The 18,625-nt window shown below is 36.6% G+C and overlaps 1 protein-coding gene across 1 annotated transcript in view; it reads right to left on the bottom strand.

Annotated features, from left to right (window-relative positions):
* The window catches only part of LOC112056880 (sphingosine-1-phosphate lyase), a 29,183-nt gene extending 10,930 nt beyond the window's left edge, over positions 1-18,253 (bottom strand). Inside the window, exons 1-10 of the mRNA XM_052884778.1 lie at positions 18,025-18,253; positions 16,810-16,947; positions 11,318-11,533; positions 7,623-7,831; positions 6,814-7,047; positions 4,968-5,177; positions 4,419-4,539; positions 2,800-2,917; positions 1,159-1,305; positions 7-127 (exon numbers count right to left, since the gene is read on the bottom strand). Of these exons, the coding sequence (XP_052740738.1) occupies positions 7-127; positions 1,159-1,305; positions 2,800-2,917; positions 4,419-4,539; positions 4,968-5,177; positions 6,814-7,047; positions 7,623-7,831; positions 11,318-11,533; positions 16,810-16,945 (1,512 nt within the window). The 5' untranslated portion in view covers positions 16,946-16,947; positions 18,025-18,253. The remainder of the gene's footprint in view (positions 1-6; positions 128-1,158; positions 1,306-2,799; positions 2,918-4,418; positions 4,540-4,967; positions 5,178-6,813; positions 7,048-7,622; positions 7,832-11,317; positions 11,534-16,809; positions 16,948-18,024) is intronic.
* Between the last annotated feature and the right edge of the window lie 372 nt (positions 18,254-18,625).

Below are 18,625 nucleotides of genomic sequence, written 5' to 3'. Positions count from 1 at the left end.
ACTTACCTTCCCTTGAACCGGCTCGGATCCCTCCTGCAGGCAAACCTTCGTCGCGCTCTGCACGTCTGCGATGAACCGGTCGGCGACGCCGGGCTGCGTGTGCGCGTGCGTCACCGCAATGTGCACCCTGCGCACGAAGACATTACGTGCATTTTAGAAAGGACTCCCATGTCGTTCAATGTAGAAACCGAAACGGGTGTGGATTTTCATCCTCCTACTAACAAGTTAGCCCATTTACATCTTATATTACATCATCACTTACCATCAGGTGAGATTGTAGTCAAGGGCTTGTAGAGAATAAAAAAAAAACCCGCAGTGTCTTTACCTCCGTCGCCCACATATCATGGAGTCATCAACAAACTTGCTAAATTGTTGATGACTCCATGATATGTGGGCGACGTTAATGACGTTGTCATTTTTAAATATTTTTTGACTATACGAGCCAAATCGCTGTCGACCATGATGGTCCATACCAGAGCCCCAGTCCGAAAATACATCGACATCGGCTGGGCCGATTGAGGTTTTCTTAATTGATCCACGTATGGCTGCTGGGAGGCTTTGACCGTCGCTAGTTACCACCCTAACTAAAGGGTGTGGTTTTTCGTTCTTCTCGTAACAAGTTAGCCCGCTTCCATCTTTGATTAAACCATCACTTAGCATCAGGTGAGATTGTAGTTCTTAACGCCATATATTTAACACCTTACAGACATATATTTGTCTTCCTTCTTCTCCTACCTTTTCCATTCCTTATTCTCGTGAGAGAGAGACAATTGCAACCCGCAACGCAAGACGCTCGATTGAATCAGTCAATTAAAGTACGCCGTGTGATAATTACGCATAATTGGCTCGCGCGCTTCTCAAATATTTCTAAATCAGTGATTTACTATTAACTATAATATGTGTTGTGTGTATATTGGTGGGCTTTCTATGAGCTGTCGAAGACGCCTAGCAGCCATCTGAGATTTGCTGCTTCACAAGTAAATTAGCAGTGATCCAAGGTTAGTTCACGAGATCTTTTGTCTCAAAATTTCAAAAGTTCACCTATTACCACACCAGTAGTCACGGGCTAACTTGTATAAAAAAGGGATAGATTAGGGGTATGGTAGGGAAGAGGTGTACGTAAGTCAAAGTTATATTTGTGTAGTGTAGTATAGTTACCCCGACGGGAACTGCAGAGCGTTCACGCTCCAGCCTTTCTTGTGCAGCTCGTCGGCGAGCTTGAAGATGTCGAAGCGCTGCGAGCCGAACGCCACCACCGTCGTCGCCGGCTGCCCGAACACGAATAACCCCTCTGTCTTGCGCACCCTGACGAAGAAACATCATTTTCAATTTATCATTCATCATCATTTTCAACCTCAGACTAATTACGTAAGGACCTGCCTCGCTAGACGTTACTTTTGTATCGACGTTACGTTAGTATATGATCAACGATCTAATGCGCTTATAAATAGTCTCTATAGTGTGGCCACAGTCCATATAAACATAAGTATAAATAAGCAAACCAGGGTGATACTACATGTATAGAATAAGTGTTTATATATCACTTTATGTTCCGCGTTTACGGCCTGGAAAATAACACGTCCAATACTTGTAAGTACAGTATATTATGACGTAAATTAATCTTGTTAATTGTATAGAATCATTTAGTATATAAGATCTTAAGTATTGTAAATATTTATGCCATTATAGTATAATACACAACCGTGTATTTGACGGCCTCCGTGGCGCAGTGGTATGCGCGATGGATTTACAAAACGGAGGTCCTGGGTTCGATCCCCGGCTGGGCAGATTGAGATTTTCTTAATTTGTCCAGGTCTGGCTGGTGGGAGGCTTTGGCCGTGGCTAGTTACCACCCTACCGGCAAAGACGTACCGCCAAGCGATTTAGCGTTCCGGTACGATGCCGTGTAGAAACCGAAAGGGGTGTGGATTTTCATCCACCTCCTACCAAGTTAGTACGCTTCCATCTTAGACTGCATCATCACTTACTATCAGGTGAGATTGTAGTCAAGTTCTAACTTGTAAAAAAAAAAAAAAAGGGCACACTCCGTGTGGTTTTACTGATACCCAAAACACGCAAGGTTAGTCTACCCGAAGACCAATCGTAATAATATCGTAATCGATGTTCCATTGTTATAGTGTTCGTCGGTTATAGAGCTTCATAAAAATACCTTTTTGTGTATGTTGAATTCTAGTTTAGTCTATGTTATACACCAAATCTAATCTCGTTTTCTATGAAAAATTACAAACAATTTTGTTCGTGAATTTGGGTGCGATGGACATCCACTGCTGGACATAGCTGTCTTATAAGGACTTGCAAACACCACAAGATTAATTGATATAATCGAATTTTATTTTTAACCGACTTTAAAAAAAGTAGCGATTATTATTTCTTCGGAACCATTTTTTTATATAAATGTTCACCGATTTCTCGAAGACGTCTGAACCGATATGAAAAATTATATTTTTTTTACTCAGGACTTAATGATCTCTCTGTGATCAGCTGATGAAATTATTACTAATATTTTTAGAGGAAAGATTCGATTGTTTGTTTGTTTGCATTGAATAGGCTCTGAAACTAATGAATCGATTTGAAAAAAATTCTTTATATTCCTGCGGAAACGGGAACCACGAGAGTGAAACCGCACGGCGTCTGCTATAACATTTATATGAATAGAAGAAGAAGAAGAAATACTTTATTGCACACAATATAAGCAAATTTAAAATAATTCAAACTAAAAATTGGCATACAAAGGCGGCTTTATTGCTAATATAATCTTTGTAAAGAGTGTCAACTCACGCGGCCTCGATGTATCTGGCGGTGGTGACCACCTCGCCAGTCATGCGCACGTACCGCTCCATGCCCACGAACATCATGGTGGCCCAGCACGCCGCGATCAGCCCGCCCGCGCGACTGCCTGCGCACACCACATACCACACACATTAGCGAATAGGGTAGTCGACTCACACCCTCAGACCAATTATTGTATGGGACCTGCCTCGCTAGACGTTACTTTTCTGTCAAAGTATATGATCAACGATCTAATGCGATTATAAAAACTGTCTCTATAGTATCAATGTTAAATAGTTGTAATCGTGTTCGTCGGTTAAAGAGCTCCGTAAAATACCTTTTTGTGTAATTGAATTCTGTAAAAAACGTGCAAAAACTTCTAGTTTATTAAAAGATATATAACAAATCTAAGCTCGTTTTCTTCAGAAAATGACAGATAATTTTGTTCGTGACTATGAGTGTGATACAGGTCCTTCTATAATTGGTCTGAGTTCACACCATGCGAGTGTCATCAACGAACTCGCCAAGCTATAGTACTAGGTGAACATAAATAGGGTGTCCCGTAATAGGGATGATGACAGCTTTTTAAATTGTATATAAATTAAGAGTATACTAATAGTAAAGCAATTTTGTAAAAGTAACAGGGTATCTGCGATCATTACTTTCGGAGCTACAGGGATTTAAAGGGTCAGATTTGCGGCGCTGCCGCGAATCCCTGAAACAAAATGGCACGATTTAGTGACGTCGTTGGCTCGCTGATCGTTAGGTTTGTATGGGCGTTCAAACAAAATTACTAATATCTTTGTTATTTGTACGTTTATGTTTATAGTTCATTTATTGAAAAATGTCACATTTAATGTAAGGAAGCTAAAACTGTATGAATTTTTATCTAATTACTATAAAAAAAATTTAATAGATTTTGAAATTTTATAATCTTATTTATTTTACAAATATCCAGACAATGTTTGATTTTTATGTATAAATTAGTTAACATTGACCTTATTTACCCGAATGTATCATAAAAATCAATATATTCACACCTAGTCAACATCCCCATTAATGGATAAAACGCAAATGGTAGATTTTTGATAATTATCTAAAATTAATTTGAATAATTTTGAAAAAACCTAGTTAGATACAGGAGAATAGAGTATGGGCCTCATAAGAAGGCTCAGAGACAAACAGCGGGTGATGGTTCACATACGACTAAGGGTCCACATACACAAGTGGCAGCTGCTACCGACGACTGCAGTTGGCGACGTCTCGGCGGCAGCTAACAGCAGTCGACTGCCGTTGACTGACGCCGAGACGTCGCCAACTGCAGTCGTCGGTAGCAGCTGCCGCTTGTGTAAATGAACCCTTAGTCGGCAGATATACTGTTAACATAGCTCGTTCCACACATATACACACATAGTTCGAAAAGCCGACGGAAGTTGCGGTCCCAATGTGCTGGAATGCCGACACTAGAAAGCGCAGTGTACGTCGACCCCCCATCTGGTGGACTGAGGACATCAAGCGAGTCGCAGGGATTCGCAGGCGGCTCAGTATCGTGATGTTTGTGAGTCCCTACAAACGGCCTATGTCCTGGACGTCCATCGGCTGATATGATGTCAGGAGCATATACGCACCGTTGACAGTGGGCGAGCCGTACACGCCGCCGGGCCACTCGGTGCTGACGGTGTACTGGCAGTGCCGGAACTGCGGCTTGCGGTACACGATCACTGACGTGCCCTTCGGCGCGTAGCCGTACTGAAAATGACGAATAGACTTTAATTTTTAGTCAGAGTATAAGCTACAGAGAAAATTGTACAATGTGGTATCCAATATTAGTCATCAGCTGTCTTGCAAACAAATTAAATGAAGTCTTTAGCAGGATAAATAGTATTCAATAGTGAGAGCCGTAACATCCCAGTGGATAAGAACTCTGCCTTCGATACTGAGGGTATAAGTTCGAATCTGATCTAGAGCATGCAGCTTCATCTTTTCACATATTTTACATTTTAAGAAATTAAACATCGAACGGTGAAGAAAAAACATCGTGAGGAAACCTGCATACTTTCTACGTGAGTGAAGTCTACCAATCCGCATTAGGCCAGCGTGGTGGACTATTAGCCTAATCCGTCTCATTCTGAAGGAGATTCGTGGTCAACAGTGCGCCGAATATACCAATAGCTCACCTTGTGCGTGTCAGCGGATATGCTGGCAACACCAGGCAGTCGGAAGTCGAACAGCGGTATGGGGTGACCAGCGCGCGGCATGAAGGCGGCCACGAAACCACCCAGACACGCGTCAACATGCAGAGGGACCCCGTACTCTAGCGCTATGTCGGACAGCGCCTTGATGTCGTCCATCGTACCGTACGGGAAGTTGGGCGCTGAACCCACTATCTGCGAAAAACGTATGTACTTAAATCTACACGACTGAAGCAAAACTTCTTTTAATAATAAAAAAAATTCAACCGACTTCCAACTCAAAAAATAACTTTAACTAAAAAGCAAAAAATAACATCCTACCTATGTGCTACCTTCTGATCAGTTTGAAGGCGGTGCCAAGCCAGTGATGTTTTAATTAAATACGTTTGAACTACAAAATTTCTGTGGTTATTCCAGAAACAGCTTTAATTAAAACACGACACTGGCTTGGCACCGCCTTCAAACTGATCAGAAGGTAGCACATAGGTAGGATGTTATTTTTTGCTTTTTAGTTAAAGTTATTTTTTGAGTTGGAAGTCGGTTGAATTTTTTTTATTAAAATTTTTATTTTTTTATTTTTAGTGTTAGCATACCCACTGCGTGTGTACAGTCACAACCTATGTAAGTGGAAAGTTCTTATCAATACAAAATTATCAAGTCCAAACACAAGGTAGCTACTGTGAGCCGTCGAGGAGTTCTCTTCACTGTCCCTCGTATTCATCATCAGACCCTTAGTACAGTCACAATCCATCTAGGTGGTAAGTTCTCATCAATACAAATTTATCAAGTCCAAACACAAGGTAGCTACTGTGAACCGTCGAGGAGTTCTCTTCACTGTCCCTCGTCTTCATCACCAGACCCTTAATACAGTCACAACCCATATAGGTGGAAAGTACTCATCAATACAAATTAATCAAGCCCAAACAAAAGGTGACTGCTGTAAATCCTTGACGAGTTCCATCGTCTGTGTTTCGGCTCCATCATCAGACCAACTCCAAACCTTCATAAAGTTGTAGTGGTTTAAAATACCTTATGGAAACACTAACAAACGTACTAGCCTTCTCTACAACTTTCGAAAGTTCCCTTCAATTTCTCCAGGATGCCATCATCTGATCCTGACATGAAAAAAATGGGACCACCCTGGAAGTAAACCCTACAAAACAAAAAAAGAATTTTCAAAATCGGTCCATAATTGACGGAATTATCGCTGGACATACATATAAAAAAAAAAAAAAAAAAAAACATACATACAGCCGAACGTAGAACCTCCTCCTTTTTGGAAGTCGGTTAAAAATAGAAACAAAGCGCCATCTATGAACCGCAGGTATAACTGCATAGCAACAGGTTCTCGAAGTGTACATAAAGGGACTGTTTCAAAGTTCTCTGAGAATGCCATCTAGTGGTAGCTTAAAATTACAAACATAGTTACACTATGCCTGTACATGGCAACACGCGTTTTTAAAGCCTCGCCCGATTACACTTTTCGTAACACATTCACCAACTTCTAATGATGATGATTTCGCAACATAACTATAATTATAATGATATTAATGATAGTTATCCATGATATTTATGGTGTCTTGTCACCATAATATTTCCAATTACAAGAAAATAACAAAGACTTAATTTAAAATATTATGTTTCTCTTTACTTTCACTTTTCTATAAATACAGATCAAATAATTTTTAACGATTAATGGATATAAACAATTTTTGTTAATCTCGAAAATAGAATGACGATTAAAAAGTCTTATCAGTCTTTGGCCTTAAAAGCTACGAGACAGAAATGACTATAGATCATTAAAAGCATGGGAAAATAACAAAAGACTCACCATGCACGTCCTTCTGCCTATCGCCCGTTTTACTGCATCCAAGTCAACTGTGTACGTCTCAGTAGATACTGGCACTGTCACTATGCCAATGCCCAAATACTGCGCCGCCTTGTCGAAGGCTGTATGCGCGGTGGATGGCAACACCATCTGAGGGTTGGTGATGCCTTTACTGTATGCGAGATCCCGGAATGCTTTGCACGCCATCATTATGGACTCTGTTCCCCCTGTGGTCACCTGAAACAAAAATGTGAATTTATTGGCACCAAAATTGAAAATTAAATAAAGGGGTACCCTTTTTTTTACGTGGGGAAATTCTCATGGATACCTTCTCGCCACGGGGAGGCAAGAGGGTTATGTCGGACTTCAACCGCCTAAAACCCCACGGTGTTCCGACTCGCCGCCTGATGACGGAGCCACGGGAACATTTCTTAAACTACCGCAACAAATAAAGGGATACCCTAATCCAACTTATTTTATCCTACTTTACACGACGAATATTGAATTTATTGTTGCCCTTGTGTTATATGAAAAAAATGTATCATATTCACCAATTCAGAGGTGTGTGAGATTTAAGAAACCATTGTATATAATCATGATAATCAATAATAATGAAAAAAGAACGACATGTAAAGAAACTTGGCTATCACTTGGCCCCTTTAATAAGCACACTGTTGCCAAAGATGCAAACAGTTATACGATGTAAGGCTCAAATCCACTCTGCTTCTTAAAAAAGCGGCGAAATATAGAAACGCTTTTGCATATTGTCTGATTGATGTCCTCGTCCACGTGGTACACAACAACTCACTCACCGTGCCACAACACTCCTCGTCACCATTGAACAAGTCGATCGTCATCCGCACGACCTCCGCCTCCATCTTGTTGACGCCGGGGAACACGTCCGCGTGCAGCGGGTTGGTGTACGCGGTGAGCGCGTACGCGGCGCACGCCACGCGACTGATGTCCTCGTTCACGTGGTACACGGCGCCGGACACGTTGCCGGCTTTCCAGTCGTATGAACCTTTGCCAATGGAAACAAATCAGATATCAATAATTCTGTAAAGATGCACAAGTGAAGTGGAAGCTACGCAAGGGTGTTTTTAGTGATAAAGATTTTCTCGCAGAACTTTTTCTTTTTAATATTTTTATCAATGATATTACAAATTGTTTTATACATTCAACGCCATTTATGTATGCTGATGACCTAAAAATAATTCGTATAATTAATAATATTGAAGATACTAAACTTTTGCAAAGCGATATAAATGGAATGCTTCAATGGTGTTTTGAAAACAATTTAGATTTAAATATAAAAAAATGCTCACATATTAAATTTTCAAGAAAAACCAATGTCATACCCTCGACGTATTTATTAGGTAAAAACTGCCTTACTGAAGTGAGTATGGTCAGGGACCTGGGCGTACTTATAGACCAAAAGTTAACTTTCATTCCCCATATTGACAACATTATTAATAGAGCATCAAGAGTTTTGGGATTTGTGATACGGAATGGAAAGGAATTTTCGAAAAGCAAAACAAAAGTACTTTTATATAAATCATTAGTCCTAAGTATTTTGGAGTATTGCAGTACTGTTTGGCGTCCACATTATTCTACACATATGCTTAGGATTGAGCGGGTACAGAAGCGTTTCCTTGGACATCTTTCGTTTTCAGTCGGTAAAGCTAAAATGTTAAGAAGCTACGCTGACCGTCTCAACTTTTTTAACATGGACTCTTTAGAAACCCGAAGGAAAAAGCTTGACCTTATATTTCTGTATAAAATATTAAATCATAAAATAGACTGTTCCTCTCTCTTAAATTCTTTTAACTTAAAAATTCCTAAAAAACGAAGACGAAATGCTTTCCTGGCTTTTCCACATCGATCTACAGTTAATGGGGCTAACTCACCAATCCCAAGGTTGTGCAAATTATATAATCAGCTGAGTGCCACTGATATTTATATTGGCTCTTTAGCCAAATTTCGCAAATCGGTAAATTTAGAATTAAGTAATAAGTAATCTGATTTCTGTTGTATAGTTTAAATAATTTATATATGTATTTTTTAACCATTTTAACCATTTTGTATTTTAGATTAAGCATCCTAATAGTTTAGTATAGTTGTTTAAGGTAATGAAATTAAATTGTATTAAATTAGTAAATTGTGTATTTCCGCACCAGTCATGATTTAAAATATTAATATTGTAAATAAATTTTAGACTTTAGTTTTAGAAAGTTGCATGCGGTGTTTACCTATAAATAGATTTGCATTTTATCTTTCTGCTCCTTGCATTTATGTTTAATAATTGTATTATTTGTATGTCTGTTGGTAGACCAAATAAAGAGAAAAAAAAAAAAAAAAAAAACTCTATCAAAAATTTTGGTAAGGTGTCCTTAGCCTTACCAGTACTTACATGGCATGACCAGTCTTGGGACCAACAGACAATGACGGACGATATATTAGGTACATTTGACTATTTTTGCAAATTATTCTTTAGAAATTATTACTTGAGGACTGGCTATACTATAAAAAAAAATTTTTTTCAATATAGTGTGCAGAAAACGCATAGGAGATTTATTCAGACCGCGAGCCTTTTTACAAGGTACCTTTTTAATAAGAAGGCAGTAAATTAATTAGCTTAAGGTCCTACTAAAGGTATTAAGAATATACACTACACAATAATGGATTTTGCAGTGGTTTAGGAAGGTAGCAGGATTCAAGGACATATTCCCTGGATTTATGATTAATTTGCCAATCATATTTAGGCATTCTTGTAGGAATTTTCAAGAATGACCTACTTATTTATTTATTTATTTTATTTATTTATTTATTTATTTGTAACGCCAACAATGACAGCAGAAAACTGTACTACTCAATAATATTCTCAAGATTTATCAATTCCCACATAAACAAGATATAATATACTATGCACAAAAATTAAGGGAGCAGAAAAAAAATCCAAATTTTTGGGGGATTTTCAACAGGCTGTAACTTATACAAAAATGGTCGTACAGCAAAAAAATAAAAAGCAAATTGTAGCTCTAAGTGTTTAGTTTTTGGATCTGAGTTTGAAATTTTTTTTTTGAAAATATTTTTCGAGTAATCATAAGAAAACCACCGAAAAAAAAATTTTCGAAATTTTTTTGGTTTTTCTTTTTAATCTACGGACGTGGAAAAAATTTTTTCGACTAACCTCCATATGGACCGGATAGCTTGTGTATTCAGATTTAATTTCGTTTTTTTTTAATCTCGATACGAGCATTTTTCGCTGAGATATCGATGTTTGAATGGAAAAAGACCATTTTGTCTTTGATTACCAATATCTCAGCAACCAATAATCGCACAGAAATTTTGAGGTTGGTTTTAAAAATTTGAATAAATTCCCTACAAGGATTGGCAATTGAATTTTGAAAAAAAAATTTTTTTTCAATCATTACATGAATTTGAAAAAGCATCCAAAAAAGGGCTTTTTGTCGTTTTTTGGAAAATCAGGCGCCCAATCAAAAATATTACGGAAACCACTGACGTTAAGTGTGCCTTTTACTGTTCAATATACCCACAAAAACCCTACAAAGTTTCAATTCAATCCAGCCAACCGTTTTTTTTTCCCACTTGATCTAATTTTTTTAAAAATTAAAGGAGCAAGAATTTCGCTCTGAAAAAAAATTTTTTTTTTTTCTTAAATTTTTCAAGTTACTAATACAGAATTGCGAGAAAAATGAAAAAAAAATTTTTTTCATTTTTGATAAAAATTATGACATTTTCAGAGCGAAATTCTTGCTCCTTTAATTTTTTAAAAAATTCGATCAAGTGGGAAAAAAAAACGGTTGGCTGGATTGAATTGAAACTTTGTAGGGTTTTTGTGGGTATATTGAACAGTAAAAGGCACACTTAACGTCAGTGGTTTCCGTAATATTTTTGATTGGGCGCCTGATTTTCCAAAAAACGACAAAAAGCCCTTTTTTGGATGCTTTTTCAAATTCATGTAATGATTGAAAAAAAATTTTTTTTTCAAAATTCAATTGCCAATCCTTGTAGGGAATTTATTCAAATTTTTAAAACCAACCTCAAAATTTCTGTGCGATCATTGGTTGCTGAGATATTGGTAATCAAAGACAAAATGGTCTTTTTCCATTCAAACATCGATATCTCAGCGAGAAATGCTTGTATCGAGATTAAAAAAAAACGAAATTAAATCTGAATAAACAAGCTATCCGGTCCATATGGAGGTTAGTCGAAAAAATTTTTTCCACGTCCGTAGATTAAAAAGAAAAACCAAAAAAATTTCGAAAATTTTTTTTTCGGTGGTTTTCTTATGATTACTCGAAAAATATTTTCAAAAAAAAATTTCAAACTCAGATCCAAAAACTAAACACTTAGAGCTACAATTTGCTTTTTATTTTTTTGCTGTACGACCATTTTTGTATAAGTTACAGCCTGTTGAAAATCCCCCAAAAATTTGGATTTTTTTTCTGCTCCCTTAATTTTTGTGCATAGTATATATTCTCACCCAAAACAAGATGTTGTCTGACTTCCTCTGCCACTTGTTCTTCTGTGAACCCGTTCTCAGGCAGTTGTCTGTAAATTGTCATGCCTGAGAGACGCTTTGCGACGTCTCTCTTGAAGTCCTTCTTTATTTCCGCCATTTTTTGCTCGATTTTCCTTCGAACGAAGGGGACTTGTCTGAGCCATCTGAAGAACTCCTTCCGTAACCGTGACGGGACACCTGCAGATAAAGAAAAGTAAGAGTTATTACTCCAATAATGATTTATTATTTAACTTGTTGCAGCAAGCTTTTGGATAAAAGCTGCTCGAGACTGTGATAAATGCCAATATGCCATGTAAGAACATGACCTATGTCAAGATAGTGATAACAATGGTGTGGTGATTATGATGACTTCAATAACAGTATATAGGTTTGGGTGATAATAATAGTTCGGTTAGCAGTACTGTGCCACTAAAGTTATTTGGACTGTGTGGTATCAAATCGGTCCTATGTTTAAATATATTACACCTCGTGGATTGAGTATCACTTTAGGATAATTTTATTGTACTCTTTGTAAGCAATTATTAGCAATACTAATCAACCTATTTACTCAAATCGGCGGCATATTTGTGTCAATTTCCGTACAATATTATCAGTTATGTTTTTTTTATTTATTATTGGCTGTTCTTTTGATTGTTATTTTTTATAACTAATTCTGATTTAGAGAGTAGTAAAATTATATTATTTTTCGAGTTTTAGTGCTAACATGAACTGGATAAGTTAGGTAGAGTATGAAAAGCAGCCTCGAGTCCCTTCAAGCGGCAACTACTGAAACGATTTAAGTGAAAAATGGAATAGAGATAGATTATCATTATTAGTCTATTTTGACGGCCTACTATAGGGCCAGGCCTTATAAGAGAGGAGATATGGAGTTTACTCAAACCACGCTGCCCTTCGCGGATTGGAGTTTGGTTTGACTTCTGTATTAAATAGATAGAGGCATTTTAAAAACAGCTGTGTATTCAATATTCAATTCTATTCAAACAAAAATGTCGTTGCCCTGACAGTAAAACGTACTTTCAATTGATAAAAGCGCTTAGTCATGCTCACGCGCGCTAAAAATACGTATCAGCTGTTATTATGTGGGGAAAACCATCAATGTCTAAACAAGGTCTGAACGAAAGGCCACAATGATATGCCTCGTCGGTGACGAAATCGATATATGCACAAATATGAATACAAATGCCAGTCCAATTTGCCAATTCCAGTTCAGCTATGGTTAGTGTGATCCTGTATGCGAGTCCTATGTAGAGTTATGGGATTTTACTATCACCAAAAAACATTCAGCTGCTTGGTGTGAGGTAGTCGCTAGATCTACTACTCCACACTTCGAAAGAACACGTTAAGCCGTGAAACCTGGCCACTATCTGATAGTGAACGTTACAGCCATACACAGCCTAAGCCAGTCTGCCTGCCCTTCATTGGGCAGTGAGATGGGTTTGACAGGAAAGAGGCCTTTTGATAGGACATTAGGCTGTCATCATCTCCTTTCCCTTATCCCACCTAAGTGAGGTCGGAAAAATATATGTCAATCTTTTCAATTCGTCTCTATTACTCGTCAACTCACCAGCCCTGTACACACATGTCCTCTTTCACACACTCCAGCCATCTCTTATTTGGCCTCTCCTCTTATATCCTTCCACTTAGGCCCTTAGGCTATGATGATGATAAATAAATAGTGAATCTAAAGGAAAAACATCACCCAGATCCAACAGAAATGAAATATTATTTGATCTTTAAGATTTACGAGACAGCGTTCAAGCACAGTAAATATGTGGTTCGAGTACCTATAGGTATATGCGTTGTAAATACGAAACAGATAACTTTTATCTCTTCTCTTTATTTTCTTCTCGTTAGTCGTGTTTAATGAATAAAGACAATATAAATTTAAAACTCGAAATTTTTTAAATACTGATACAAATATCTTACTCTACCAGAATTGCAGAACCTGTTTCCGCGATCCCAATACATGAATATATACATATACCTACCAACACATAAAGCCAATATAATTGCTCATTTAAATACAGTCTATGGTAGGTACTATGAGACTAAAATAATACAAACTGGCGGACTCCGGCAACTTCGTGCGCGTAAAATCTGTTTTTTTTTACTCCATGGATTATTCCGGGAAAAGTAGCCTATGTTTTGCTCCAAGGTTTACTTTGTCTTTAAATTTCATTCAAATCGGTTCAGTAGTTTAGCCGTGAAAAGGTAACAGACAGACTTTGGCGGCCTCCGTGGCGCAGTGGTATGCGCGGTGGATATACATGACGGAGGTCCTGGGTTCGATCACCGGATGGGCCGATTGACGTTTTTTTAATCGATCCAGATCCGGATGTTGGGAGGCTTCAGCCGTGGCTAGTTACCACCCTAGCGACAAAGACGTACCGCTAAGCGATTTAGGGTTCCGGTACGATGTCGTGTAGAAACCGAAAGGGGTGTGGATTTTCATCCTCTTCCTAACAAGTTCCAGCTTCCATCTTCGATTACATCATTACTTACCATCAGATGAGATTGTAGTCCAAGGCTAACTAGTAAAGAATAAAATAAAAAAAAAATACTTTCGCTTTTATAATATTAGTATAGATTAAAATACATAGAGAAGTTATTCAAATTTATACACAATTTTGTGCTCATTTTCCTCATAAAATCTCACCGTGTTCCGAGAACGGCACTGTCGGATGTAGAAACAATTTAGTACTAGTACCGTGATAATTCGCATGATAACAATGACTTGCACCTTCAGCTGCCATTAGTATTTGTTGCTCGTAATTTGATACAGCTTCAATTGGAGGCAGAGTCATGATCGTGACTGAGCATTGTTTACAATGTTGATATGGTAAGGAGTAAAAATTTTTAATTTTTAACTCACTCAATGAAAACATCATCATTATCAACCCATATTCGACTCACCGCTGAGCTCGAGTTTCCTGTCAGAATGAGAGGGGTTAGGCCAATAGTCCACGCTGGCCACTTCACACACGCAGTGAATTAAGAAAATTCTCTCGTATGCAGGTTCCTCACGATGTTTTCCTTCACCGTTTGAGACACGTGATATTTAATTTTTTTTGAAATACATGCCTCGGACCGGATTCGAACCCATACCCTCCAGAATCGGAGACAGAGGTCATATCCACTAGGCAAACACGGCTCTGATCTGAGCGTTGTTTACAATGTTCATATAGTAAAGACTAAAAATTTAAAATTTTGAACACACTCAATGAAAACATATTAAAAGCGTATTCAGAAACGTCCAAATCAACTTGCAAGGACCTAATGATGAAGAAACCTGGTGCAACTTTTAAAGAGTGAGCTCCACAAGATGTCACGAAATAAACACTACATTATTCCATGCCTGGAAGAGACCACTATTAGTGATAGGTCGCCTTTTGCCTATAAAATTGATGTGTTCTTTTGTTATTTTTTTTATCTAACACGCCTTAATATAAATATTTAAAATCCAGCTGAAATTCTCACGACAGATTGCAGGAATAATGAGAGACAAAAAAATATATTGTAAAGTATATGTAAACACAAAACACTAACTTCCCAGGCTCAGAATTTTTATTAAAAACTTCTTATGAGATCAATATTTCATAACTCGGCTGAGGGCTCGAACCTTGTGTTCCGTACCGTTTAAACTCCCCAATTTCAAAACCCTTAGACCCCCCCTAATCCAAGCAATTTGGTTTGCTCCAATAGCCAACCAAACTATGACTGGCCAAAGGTGATAAATTGATAATGTTTGCCTCTAACAATTACTATCAGTTTGTTATCTGATCGTGATTTTACAGTGTTGTGTTTCTACAACCTCTAATCTACCTTTGTCAAATTTTTACTGTCATATTTCCTTTATTTTTTTATATGTATAGAAAATTAACAGTCTTTTATTTAAAAAAAAACTACTACATATATTATTCCAGTACTTAATCTGGCAAAGCTTGCTCAAACCCCCAGTAAAGCAGTGGTAGGTGCAAAAATGCACAACCCTGAAAATTACATTTTTATTGATAAACTGGCAAAGTGCGTGTCGGGCCACGCGCAGTGTTTTGTTCTGTAAATTAAGTTAGCACTTTGAACCGTTATTTAATGCACAAACATACTGGGTGACGATACCCCACACCATGGATTAGACATTGAGAAAATCATCCTCACTTTGAATGTACGAAAGGAACCCCATAACAATTCGTTTTTAATTACGTCTATAAGATGGTAAACAGAAAATTTCAATATACATACCCATACCAAATTTCAGCTTTCTAGTTTTAACAGACTTTGAGTTATGTTACTGACAACTTTATCTTTTATTTAACAACAGAATTAGTATTATTGTCGATTTCCAATTACATTTTTTAAGACTATAACTTTTTAAATGGCAATTGTTTTCCTTGTAATTAATTCATTTTCTTACTTTCGTAAAATTTTGCAGTGAATCTGCAAAAACCCAGTTATGGAGTTTACACCAAATTTTCCTAGAGAAATGGGGTTATCTCCGCCATAAAAATAAAAATAAACAAACCATTGGGTTATTGTCTGAATAAAGTCCAAGGTCACTTAGCGTGTGAATCAACAACACTGTTTTAATTGTCTCTATTGTATGAATACTAAGTTTTTCATATTTTAGTATTCATTTAAGTAAAACTGCAGTATTTACCTACATTTTTTAAAGTATATAAGTAAATGATATAGATAGGTAAATATTGTATGTGTAATCTAATCTAATATGTAAAAATCTCAGTGTTTGTGATTACACATCTGTAAAATTACTGATTTTATTTAATTTTTTGTAGGTTTGAATATTTTTCAAGTATGGGGTTAAGTATTTTTCACCCCACTATAAAAAAACACAATAATTAATCATAGGACCATCACAACTCCATGTACAAGTCATTTGTGGATTACAGTCGAGAATTAGCCATCCTTTTATATAAGTGTCAAATTGCTTGAGATGCATCTAAGGAGAGGCATCTCTGTGATGACCAAGAGATTAGTTAGGCTGTAAGTAGTAATGATAGGAGAAAAGTTAGTAGAGAAGCACCCCAATGATCTGGCTGTAGCACTTAAAACAAGATCCTATATGAAACGCCTAAAAGACGTTCCGGGTTAACAAATAAAAATTATGCATAGATGATTTGCTGGAATCACTCTCCAACTGTCAACAGCCTCACATCACATCTGATTAAAGTTGCAGAACTGATTGTAGAATAATTTGGAACAAAAAAAAAAGAAGTACAGCTTGGCAATTTCGTTTGTAACACTCCCGATGTTGTGCGTGGGGCGGAGGAGCGTGTAGTGATGAATGAAAATACCCACGACTGATGCACATCACTTCCCTGCACGAACGATTTTACACCCACACAGTTTTTCCGCCCGTCGCCCGCATATCATGGAAGTGTTATCAACGATCTTGCCAGACTATAGTAATGATGCTTTCTTATTGGTTTAGTACTTACTTTCCCTTGCATTATATAAGCTGTGAGTCCATACTATCGCCAGAACTGAAGAGGCAGTTATGGTCACAATCTGCCATGGCTCTTTCCCTTCAAAGAACTTGTTTATTGCCTTCAAAGGCATCGGTCGTTCACTCATGGCTAAAATAATTATTTATATGTTATTAATTTATTTAATATATACTGCACTGGGGAAGGAAATTAAGTTAATCATTAAACCTCATTCCACTAAGATAAATAAAGGGGACAAACTCAAAACCATGAGTTCATGAAAATTGATCCCTACCTAGCATATTGTTGTACCCATTTCTAACAGTTTTTCAGAGTAACTGTAGTCTTATCTTCTTCTTCTTCTTCTATCTTATAGTCTTATCTTTCTATACTCATAATAAAACTATAACAGGTCAAATTCTGTACATTGAATATTTTGAGAATTTTAGTTGGAGGGCATTATATTATACTTAATCTATAATGAAACCAAAAATATTTTTTTTGTCTGTCTGTCTGAAAATTAAATCAGAAGGTGGTGAAACAGGGATTGAAATCTGTATGGAAAGTCCTTCATTTTTTATGTTACATTTGAAAAAAATGGTGTGTACTGTGTACTGTTGAACAAAAACACCAAAAATAATGCTGTTCAAGATTTTTCAAAATTCTACCCCTAAAGGGGTTGAAGCTTTTTAAATATAAATTGTTCATGTTAAGAGTTATAGGTTTGTAAAATAATTAGTGGACTATTTATTATGTATAAATCATGTGAAAATATTAATAGAAGGGTGAAACAGGGGTTGAAAGTTAACATTGATTTCAACATGGATGAAGTCGCAGGCGTCTGCTAGTGTATATTATAGTGTAAGGTCCTTTTAATCATCACTATAGTAATATTATCTTAAATACATTTGATGGTATTTATCAATAGCTTATCTTCACTAATTAATTATATTTATGTTGTCATGTGAACTTAAAAATAATATTGTATATATTTTTTCATTGTACAATCTCTTTGTTCTAAGTTATCTACTTATATCGTTATGGTTAGTTAAATTAGTAACGTCTGAGAAAATTTAATAATCACAATAAAAGATTATAATAGGTCTTTATGTATGTTAATTAAATATTGACAAATAAAACGTAGTCTCCGCAAAATTAAACAATAAATATATACCAAAGTATAAACGAGTCCAAAGTAAAAGATACCAAAGAATATAATTTGTTTACCTGTTTCTGTTGTTTGAATGAAAACTAAATCAAATATTTACACAAATAATTAATCGATAGATCTCTAGAAAATTAAAGTAGATATATCAATAATACATAGTTATTTTAAATTTTATTTAAATTTATTATTGTGACTTAATTATTTATTTTAGATTAAGATTTTTGTTTTGGAATTTTGGATCATTGATTAATCACTTCACGACATTAAGTTCACGTAAACAAATGACAAATGACGATTAGACTAACATGACATTGACAATGACAGATAACAAAATGACAATAATGTGATGTTGAGTGAAGTATACAGCAGCTGCGTAGTCTGTCTACTATTATAAAAGCTTCTCGCACGCTTGACTTGAGAAAATGCGTTACGAAAAGTATAATCGGGCGAGGCGAACGGACGTTTAGAGGAAGAGTTAAAGAAGTTTTACTTCAGTCGTGTGGTCTAAAACACAATCGCTTCAATCATTATGAATGGCTGGAACTTGAGTCGTACCGTTGATATAGTTTGCTGGTCTATAGAGCGTTTAAAATACAGATAACGAAATGTCAAAACCATCACGCCTTGTAATCTGTGCAACACTTTTTTTGCGCTTATTTT

The sequence above is a fragment of the Bicyclus anynana genome, chromosome 12 (assembly GCF_947172395.1).
Source record: "Bicyclus anynana chromosome 12, ilBicAnyn1.1, whole genome shotgun sequence".
Classification (NCBI taxonomy): domain Eukaryota; kingdom Metazoa; phylum Arthropoda; class Insecta; order Lepidoptera; family Nymphalidae; genus Bicyclus; species Bicyclus anynana.
Note: the sequence above shows the minus strand (reverse complement) of the source record. Positions and strands in the feature narration are given on the sequence as shown.